General features: G+C 39.2%; 2 protein-coding genes across 2 annotated transcripts in view; both read right to left on the reverse strand.

Annotated features, from left to right (window-relative positions):
* The window catches only part of SLC35F1 (solute carrier family 35, member F1), a 608,564-nt gene that overhangs the window by 107,182 nt on the left and 491,087 nt on the right, over positions 1-10,295 (reverse strand). The window lies entirely within an intron of this gene.
* The window catches only part of LOC102822147 (claudin-10-like), a 7,298-nt gene continuing 3,246 nt past the window's right edge, over positions 6,244-10,295 (reverse strand). Inside the window, exon 2 of the mRNA XM_006839972.1 lies at positions 6,244-6,265. Within this exon, the coding sequence (XP_006840035.1) occupies positions 6,244-6,265 (22 nt within the window). The remainder of the gene's footprint in view (positions 6,266-10,295) is intronic.

The raw sequence follows: 10,295 nt of genomic DNA on the forward strand, positions 1-10,295 counted from the left end.
CTCTTCTTCCTTCTCTTGGTTGAGCTCTGATCATCCAGTCATCCGGTCCAGGTCGCGTGGGTACCATCTGCAAGTGTGGGCGTTCTTGTGCACATGCCCTCTCTTCCCATCAGCCGGCAGCTCCACTCTCCACTTGAGTCTTCCGTGGCCACGCCGCTGACTCTGGGCCCAAGAGTCCCCAGGTCCTGTTGTTGTTTCTTACAAATTGAAGGTTTGTGGCAACTATGCCTTGAGCAAATCTATCTGTGCCATTCTTCAAGCAGCATGTACTAGCTTCCTGTCTCTGCATCACATTTTGATAATTCTCACAACATTTCAAAGTTTTTCATAATGCTACTGAACACTAATAGACTGCAGCATAGTGTACACACAAGTTTTATACGTATTGGTAAACCAAAAAAATCTAATGTGATTCCCTTTATTGAAATGTTTGCTTGATAGTGGTGGTCTGGAATCAAACCCAGAATATCTCCAAAATACATCAAGTTACTATGAATTGGAGTCAACTCAATGGCAACTAACAATTGTTTGTTTGTTTCATTATTTTGCCTTAGGTTTATTGGGAAAATATGGTCTATCCAACAATGCTCAACTGTATACACACAACCAGAAAAATGTGTAGGATTTTTATTGTCATTTACATATTAACAAATAAACAAACAGAAGGAACTAAAAAGTGCCATTGTCGTTGAGTTGGTTCCAGCCCACAGCAGCCACATGCGTGTCAGTTAGAGTGGAGCTATGGATGTTCCATTGGGTTTTCAATGACTGATTTTTCAGAAACAGATTTCCAGGATTTTCTACTAAAGAACTTGAACCTTTTAGTTAGCAGACAAGTATATATATTAACTATTTGCACCCAGGGATCCCTATTTTCACTTTTGGTGGGAAAAAAGATGCTCAAGGAGAGAGGGAGAAAACAAACAAACGTGTGTGGGCATCTCACTTATTCAGAACCTGTCTTTATAAGCCACTGGAGCTGAAAATCACCAGGCAGCCAAGTGGCTCTGCTTTTATTGTCAGAGTCATGTTGTCAATAGAGCCTTAGTTCTATTATAGAACCTGCAGAAATGTCACCTCTAGAGTCCTCCCCATCACAAGTGGAGTCAGTCACTCCTCCTCTGTCATCCCATGGTATTTGTGAATAGCTTCATCTTACTACCTTTCACAATGCATTGTAATTTGTTTACAGATTTGTCTTCTGGAAAACTAGGGGGAAACTTTTGGAAATTTAATATCTCCTACTTAAATCATGCTCCATGGAGACTTCTACCTGTAAAACTGAGCCATGATGAGAAAGAAAGTAGCTCTTTCACAAATCAGAGAGGTCACCATTCAGCCATAAAAACAAAGCTGACTTTTGACTTCTTCAGAGAGTCAAATTTGTAGAAGGAGAAAGGAATCTAAATTCCAAAATTCTCCCTCTAATGTATCAAGAATTTATCCAGCTAACTACAGCAGAGTGGAAAACTAACCCTTCCTCCTTAAGGATGAGTCAGGAAACCTGGTCCTTGGAACTAGACTGTGAGACATGGAGGTCCATGATAGAGAGGATGAGGTAGGGCAGTGCATGCCCCTCCCACCAATGGACTGTGGGAAAAAGAAAGAAAAGTGATGTAGAATAAACAAGTGTGGAGTCACACATACCCAGAGGTGCCCTCTCTGGATTGATGTTACACTGGGGAAAGAATGCCAGATAGTTTGAGGGGAAAGGGAGAGCAAAGAGGCAAGCCTGGAGGGTTGGAGAGGAGGGAACAGTACACCACCACCCTGAAAAGACAACATCAGACTACAGTTGACAATAAAAGAGTACAGAGATAAAGTGTTATTAGATTCCATAGAGGTGATTCTGATTCATAGTGACCCTAAGTAAAATAGGATGAAACACCGCCTGGTCCTGTGCCAGCTTCACAATTGCTACTATGCTTGAGCTCATTGATGCTGCCACTGTGCCAATTCATCACATTGGGGGTCTCCCTCTCTTTGTCTGATCCTCCATTTTACCGAGCATATTGTACTTCTCAAATCCAACTTGAGAGTATGTCCGAGGTATGAGAGACAGAGTCTGGCCATCTTGGCTTCTAAGGAGCAGTCTAGTTGTATTTCTTCCAACACAGATGTATTTGTTCTTCTGAAAGTTAATGGTACCTTTAAAATTCTTCTCCAACACCATAACTCAAATGCATCAATTCTTCTACAGTCTTCCTTATTCACTGTCCAACTTTCTCATGCATGAGACTCAGGTCAGCCTCAATTTAGTCCTCAAGCTGACATCCTTGTTCTTGAATATTTGAAGAAAAGATGCCAGTTTTTGCAGCAGATTTGTCTATTGCAATAGGCCATTTGATCTCTTGAATGCTGCTTTCATGAATGTTGATGGTGGACCCAAGCAAAAATGAAATGGAATGCATCAAACATCGAAATCCTGGCCATTAGTGAGCTGAAATGGACTAGTTTTGACCATTTGAATCTGACAACAATATGGTTACCTATACCAGAAATGAGAAATTGATGACAAATGGTGTCATATTCATCATCAAAAAGAGCATTTCAAGATCTGTCTTGAAGTACTCTGTCTGTAATTGGATAATAGTCACATGCCTACAAGGAAGACCAGTTAATACAGCTATTATTCAAATTTATGCACCAGCTATGAAAGTCAGTGATGATAAGTATGAAAAATTATACCAACTTCTTAGGTCTGAAATTGATCAAACATGTAATCAAGATGTATTGATAACTGCTGGTGACTGGAATGGAAAGGTTAGAAATAAAGAGAAAGGATCAGTAATTGGAAAACATGACCTCGGTGATAGAAACAATGCTGAAAATCACATGATAGAATTTTTCAAGACCAATGACTTCTTCGTTGAAAATACAATTTTTAAACAACATAAAAGACAATGATACACATGGCCCTCACCAGATGGAATACACAGAAATCAAATTGACTACATCTGTGGTAAGAGACGGTGGAAAAGCTCCATGCCATCAGCCAAAACAAGGCCAGAGGCAGACTCTCAACAATTCATATTCAAGTTCAGGCTGAAGCTGAAGAAAATGAAAGGAAGTCCATGAGAGCCAAAATATGACATTGAATATATCCCACCTGAAATTAGAGATCATCTGAAGAACAGATTTGATGCATTAAACACTAAAGACCAAAGACCAGAAGAGTTGTGGGATGACATCAAGAAACATCATACAGGAAGAAAGCAAAAGGTCATTAAGAAGACAAGAAATAAGGAAAAAAACAAAATGGATGTCAGAAGAGACTCTGAAACTTGCTCTTCAGTGTAGAGATGCTAAAGCAAATTGAAGAAACGATGAGGTACAAGAGTTGAATAGAAAATTTCAAAGGTCAACTTGAGAAAACAAAGTCAAATATTCTAATGTAGTATGCAAAGACCTAGAATTAGAAAACAAAATAGGACAAAACACACTCAGCATTTCTTAAGCTGAAGGATGAGGATATCATTGGACAATATCAATAACATCACATGCAAGTAAATTTTTGCTAAAGATAATTCAAAAATGGCTACAACAGTACATTGACAAAAACTGCCAGAGGCTCAAGCTGGATTCAGATGAGAACATCAGATGGCTCTTGAATGAAAGCAGAGAATACCAGAAAGATGTTTTCCTGTGTTTTACTGACTATGCAAAGGCTTTTGATTGTGTGGATCATGACAAACTATGGACAACAATGTAGAGAATGAGTATTCCAGAATCCTTAATTGTCCTCACGAGGAACGTGTACTTAGACCAACAGGCAGTTGTTTGAACAGAACATGAGAACACTAAATGGTTTAAAATTAGAAAAGGTGTATGCCAGGGTTACATTCTTTCACCATACTTATTCAATCTGCATGCTAAGCAAATAATTCGAGAAGTTGAATTATATGAAGAAGAAAATGGCATCAGGGTTGTAGGGAAGACTCATTAACAATCTGGGATATGCAGATGATACAACCTTGCTTGCTGAAAGTGAAGAGGACTTAAAATACTCACTGATGAAGATTAATGATCACAGCCTTTGGAATGGGTGCACCTCAATGTAAGGAAAACAAAAATTCTCACCACTGGAAAAATAAATCAATCAAAATAAATGGAGAAAAATTTGAAGTTTTGCTCTGATGAACCATCATACTCATGGAAGCAGCAGTTGAGAAAGCAAACAATGTATTGCATTAGGCTAATCTACTATATAAGACCTCTTTAAAGTGTTCAAGAGCAAAGATGTCAATTTGAGAACTAAGGTGCACCTCACCCAAGCCATTGTATTTTCAATAACCTCATATGCATGTGTAAGTTGGACAATGAATAAAGAAGACCACAGAAGAATTGATGCACTTGAGTAATGGTGTTGGAGGTGAATATTAAAAGTACTATGGACTGCCAAAAGAACAAACCAATCTGTGTTGAAAGAAATACAGCTAGAATGCTCCTTAGAAGTCAGGATGGGTAGACTTCATCTCTTATACTTCGGACATACTATCAGGAGGAAATAGTTCCTGGAGAAGTACATTATGCTTGGTAAAGTAGAGGCTCAGTGAAAAAGAGAAAGACTCCCAATGAGATGGATTGGCACAGTGGCAGCAGCAATGGGCTCAAGCATAGCAAAAATTGTGAGTTTGGCACAAGAACGGGCAGTGTTTCATTCTGTTCTCCAGTCATAACCAGACACCAGGAAGTCCTCAGCGCCAATAGGAATCCAGGCAGGCTCAGTTTTCAAAGAGATTGGGAGAAATGCTGGCACTGAGAGAAAAGTAGAAGCCAGCATAGTGCCAGTGATCAAACTAAACAGCTGCTCCGCATTAGATACAGCAAGTGCACAACCAGCCATATTTCACATTGGTCCTTGTCAAAGGACCAACATGAGACCACAGTTCAAACAAACACCCTTGATACTAACATGCCATCTCAGAAACGAATATGGAGGTAGGAAGCCTGAGAGACTAAAATTAGTCCTAAAGAGAGTTTTTAAGCTGGCCCTTTGTCTCCATCTGTTGCTACTCAGCCGGCTTGAGGTTGTTTGTGGGGGAGGCTCTTTTTGAAGATTAGATCAATTATAGGAAATATAGAGGGTATGGTTGTTTGGAACATGTAAGTGTAGAATGGATCTACATACATGCTGTGCTTACAACACGTGGGTTTCTTTGGACTCAGAATAGTTTCTTCATAATCTTTGCAACCTCAGAACATAGTAGAGTGCTTAGCAGGTGGTTAGAGTCATATATGTCACTGTATGAATAAACACAATTCCCAAATATGAAACTACTGGAGGCAGCTTGTGCGGCCCAATAACTGGTCTTTAGAAATTCATGCTTTCATTCATTCATTGATTCCACTATTTGATACACTTTGAGCCCTTATCAGGTCCATGATGCTGTGAAAGATGCAAAGATGAACTATTTCTGCCTTTATTCAAATATTAGAAATTTATGTAGTGTGTATTATGCACCAGGCCAACATATTAAGCCACCTTCAAAGGACTTGTCAAACTCACCGAGGAGAGGGAATATGTCCATAAACAAGTAAAACACAAAGTAGAAAATGAGAGCTACCACAAGGAAGTGAAGATGAAGAAGTGAACGAAAAGTCCATGTGAGATTAAAGGCATGTTTTTCTTATCTGCAAGAATGCCTGTTTGTAGTGGGAGGAAAGGAGTAGACATGCTCCCTGATTTCTGATGGCTTTACCTGACAGCACCTGGGAAAAGCCCATGGTTTTAGATTCAGTGGAGGACGAATAGAAAAGCTTCCTTCTTTAGAAGGGGATTCTACAAAGCACATTTAAAGATAAATGTTGTTAGCTATAAGTGTACTGACCTCTGACTAACAGTGACCCTGTGCACAATGGAATGAAATGCTGCTGATCTGAGCTATTCCCATGACTGGTAGTGGACTGTATCCTTGTGATTCACAGAATTTTCATTATGGATGGGCATAATACAGGAACTAAATGGAGACAAAATATAGTTTGATGTTTTTCTCGGATGATGGACAGGGGTACAGCATCAGGACAAAAGGCTAATAGAAAACTGTACAGCACCTGATCAGACATTTAGATTTGAACTGCCATATATTTAGGTTAGCTTCACAATCTAGAGGGAACTAGCAAGTCTGGATCTAAGAAATCTGAAAGAGATGCAGACTATCATGTTACCTTTGGGGGTAAGAACTTCTCCGCTTTTGAAAGCTGTGCCTTTAAATGTACTTTAAAATATCTCTTGAATTGTCATTAAACTTCCACAATCCTCCACCTGGGGAAGGTAAAAATGGCAAGGATAGAGAAAAAAATGCACTCTTAAAAAGTTGAGCTCATAATCATAAATTCAAGCCCATGGGACCCATCACTAATGTACAAAGACATGGGTTCTTTCTGGGCTCCTCCATGGAGGAGGAAATATAAGTTAGCCACAAATAAAAAGTCTGTTTATTCTCTGGTGTGTAATAATTTATTGACTATGGGAGCAGAGAGCTATGTGAATTCAAAGATTGGAATTCTTTATGTCTCCATAGAGTTGAATGCATGTTCTGTTCATAACACTAATTATAGCATATATTGGACAAATAATCCGAGAAGCTGAATTATATGAAGAACGTAGCATTAGGATTGGAGGAAGATTCATTAACAACCTGTGATATGCAGATGATACAACCTTGCTTGCTGAAAGAGAAGAGGACTTACACTACTTACTGATGAAGATCAAAGAGCACAGGCTTCAGTATGGGCTGCACTTCAATATAAAGAAAACAAAAACTCTCACTATTGGACTGATAAATAAGATAAAAATAAATGGAGAAAAGATTGAAGTTGTCAAAGACTTAATTTTTCTCGGATTAACCATCAACACTCATGGAAGCAGCAGTCAAGAAATCAAACGACATATTGAATTAGGCAAATCTGCTACACAAGAAGCCTTCTTTAAAGTGTTCAAGAACAATGATGTCATTTTAAGGAATAAAATGTGTCTGATCCAGGCTGTGGTATTTTAAATAGCCTCACATCCATGTGAAAGCTGGACAGTGAATAACTGAAGAATTGATACATTTGAGCTATGGTGTTGGAGGTGAATATTAGCAGTACCAGGGACTGTCAGAAGAATAAATTGGTGTTGGAAGAAGTATCAGCAGAATGTTCCTTAGAAGCCAGGATGGCCAGATTTTGTCTCTCATACTCCAGACATATTATCAGGAAGGGCCAGTCCCTGGAGAAGGATAACATGCTTGGTAAAGTGGAGGGTTAGCAAAAAAGGGGAAAGCCCCCAATGAGATGTATTGGCACAGAGATGGCAGTAATGGACTCAAACATAGCAATAATTGTGAGATTGGCGTAGGACTGGGCAGTGTTTTGTTCTGTTATGCATAAGGTCACTATGAGTTGATACGGAGTTGACGACAAGGCTGTGAACCATAAGGTCAGCGGTTCGAAACTACCAGCCGCTCCGCGGGAGAAAGATAAGGCTTTCTACTCCCGTAAAGATTTACACCCTTGGAAACCCTGTTACAGGGTCGCTATGGGTCGGAACCGACTCGATGGCACTTAACAACAGCAAACAACAACAACAGCAATTAAAATAGATTCTAATTGTTAATGTAGCTGTCTACCGACCTTCTCCTCTTGAGCTACAGCACTGAAATTTAACAAAATTAATAAAAAGGCATATATGAAGAAGCTATAAAAAGTTTGTGGAAAAGTGGAATTAAAACAGAATGAATTTTTCCATAAACTCTTTAAAGTCCCCTTGTATATACCAAGTTTATGGCACAGCTTAAACTTTAGACTCCAGCAACACGGAATCCTGGTATGGTGCTGTGGGTTAATGCACTGGACTACAAAGTAGGTTTGAAGCTCAAGGTTGGTGGTTCAAGCTCACCAGCCGCTCCTCAGAAACTCTATATAGGGTTGCTATGGGTCAGAACTGACTCAATGGCACTTAACAACAACAACAACAACACATGAGAAAATACAAAGTACCTGGCCTTCTGTATCCAAAACAACTTCATTCTTTGTTGTTTGTTATTGACTTGGCTCTGACTATGGTGAAACCATGTCAATGGAACAAAAAGCATCACCTGGTGCTGTACCTTCTTCACAAATGTTGTTGTTGTTGTTCAGTGCTGTGGAGTCGCTTCTGACCCATAGCGACACAGCACAGGGTTTCCGAGGTTGTAAATCTTTACGGGAGCAGAAAGCCTCATCTTTCTCCTGCAGAACAGCTGGTAGTTTCGAACTGCTGACCTTGCAGTTCACAGCCCGATTCATAACTACTAAGCTACCAGAGCTTCTTTTCATAAACATTGGTAAGCTTGAAATCATTATTATGTTCACAGGGTTCTTTGAGTGCCTTCCAACTTAGGGGGCTTGTTCTACAGCACTATAACGTACAATTCTCTGTTATGATCCATAACATGTTCACTGGCTAATTTTCAGAAGTCAGTGACCAGGCCTTTCATCCTAGTCTGTTTTAATTTGGAAGTTCAGCTGAAACTTAACTATTTGAAATACCAGTGGCCTACCTTCAGCATCATAACAAACAACACAGCCACCACAGTCCAACAAACTGACAGATGGGTGTCAAAAATTCTGAATGAGCCTGCCTAAATTTTTCTGATGTAACCTCTAATACAGGGGTTGTTGTTGTTACATGCTGTCAAGTTAGTTCTGACTCATAGCAACCCTGTATAGGATTTCCAAAGAGCGGCTGGTGAACTTGAACTGCTGAATCTTGTGGTTCAAACCATAAGGTTCAGTGCTTATCCTATAACATCAATAACTGGCCAAGAATTGAAAAGAGTTGGTCTACAGAAAAGGTTTGAGAGCTTGCTTACATAAAAAAAATAAATTGTTGCATGCGTATGCTATACATGCCATGTAGAATTAGTCTCAGAGCTGGTTATCACACAGTACAATTGGGACGCTGGTTGTTGTTCTGTATTAACTTCCACTAACATGCCCAATTCAGAGCAGTGGGACAGACGTGAAATAATTAGGTCGAGAGGGGATTTTTTTCTGTCCTTTGTTTCTGATGGAAACTGCCTTGACTAATGGGAAGAGCTGTGAATCTGCATAGCGCGAAGGAGGTGATGTGGTAGAGGTGCAGACAACTCAGAGTGGTTTGCAAAGACACCAGAAATTCTTCTCAATGTGAGTTAATTTTAATTACGAAACCAACATGTTTGAAGAGACCTGCTTTCTTTCTACTTCAAAGGAGCACTAGTTTAATCTGTTTGCATTTTAGTACTACATGGCTGAAGAAAAATGAATAATCTTTGGGTGAGAAGTCTTAAAGCTGATAGTTCTACGAAAATGGTTCATACAGCACAGTTATAAAAATACCACTGCTTTTTAAATGTGTCCAGATGTCATTGCTAATCTCTCTCAAAGTCACAGGTACAATCTACTCATCCTCTACAAGTCAAGAGATTCAAACCCACAAATGTGTCATCAGAATAAAACCCTTATAAATCCAACATTATAGTATTACTATCTTTCTTTTCGGTTTCTTTTTTAAAAAAAGAAGAAAAAAAACAAACTGCTGGGTTTCTTCACTTGAATGTCTGTTATTTTCCTGCATATATGTAATATATTTTCCTGCATCTATTTAATATATTTTGCCACTGTAAACTTTCTCTAGTTTCTGCCTACAAAAGAAACATTTTAAAAACATTTTCCCAAAAAAAAGATGTTCAACATTATTAGCCATTAGGAAATACACATTAAAACCGCAACAAGGCATCACTATATACTTATTAGATTGGCTAAGGTAAAAAGTAATAATAATAATAAATTCTGACAAGGATGGAGAACAACTGGGTCTCCCATAATCTGCTGATGGGAATGTACAGCTACTCTGAAAAGCTGTTTGATGGTTTATTATAAAACTAAATATACACTTACCATATGCTGTTGTTGTGTTTTTAAGTGTTGTTGAGTCAAATCCAACTCATAGTGGCCCTGTATTGGGTTTCCAAGGTGAGTTTGAACTGTCCACCTTACGGTTTGCAGTCCAGTGCTGATCCTACAGCGCCACACCGGAGTCTCATATCATATGACTCAGTGCAAAAATAACGTCTTTTAGAAAGTTCAGCAAAAGGCTGGTCCCTATGAAATGGAGGTCAGATACACCTCCACGCTCTAACCTTTACCACTTCCACCACCAGCCATTCCTTCTACACATTCTCTACTTCTCACCTGGCTTTGATCATTTGCTGCAATGGCCACACAGAACTCAGGCAGTAGACTCACAGTTTTGGGGTTTATTAGGGAAATTAACAGGTTACAATTGA

Source organism: Chrysochloris asiatica, unplaced genomic scaffold (genome assembly GCF_000296735.1).
Source record: "Chrysochloris asiatica unplaced genomic scaffold, ChrAsi1.0 scaffold00027, whole genome shotgun sequence".
Taxonomy (NCBI): Eukaryota; Metazoa; Chordata; class Mammalia; order Afrosoricida; family Chrysochloridae; genus Chrysochloris; species Chrysochloris asiatica.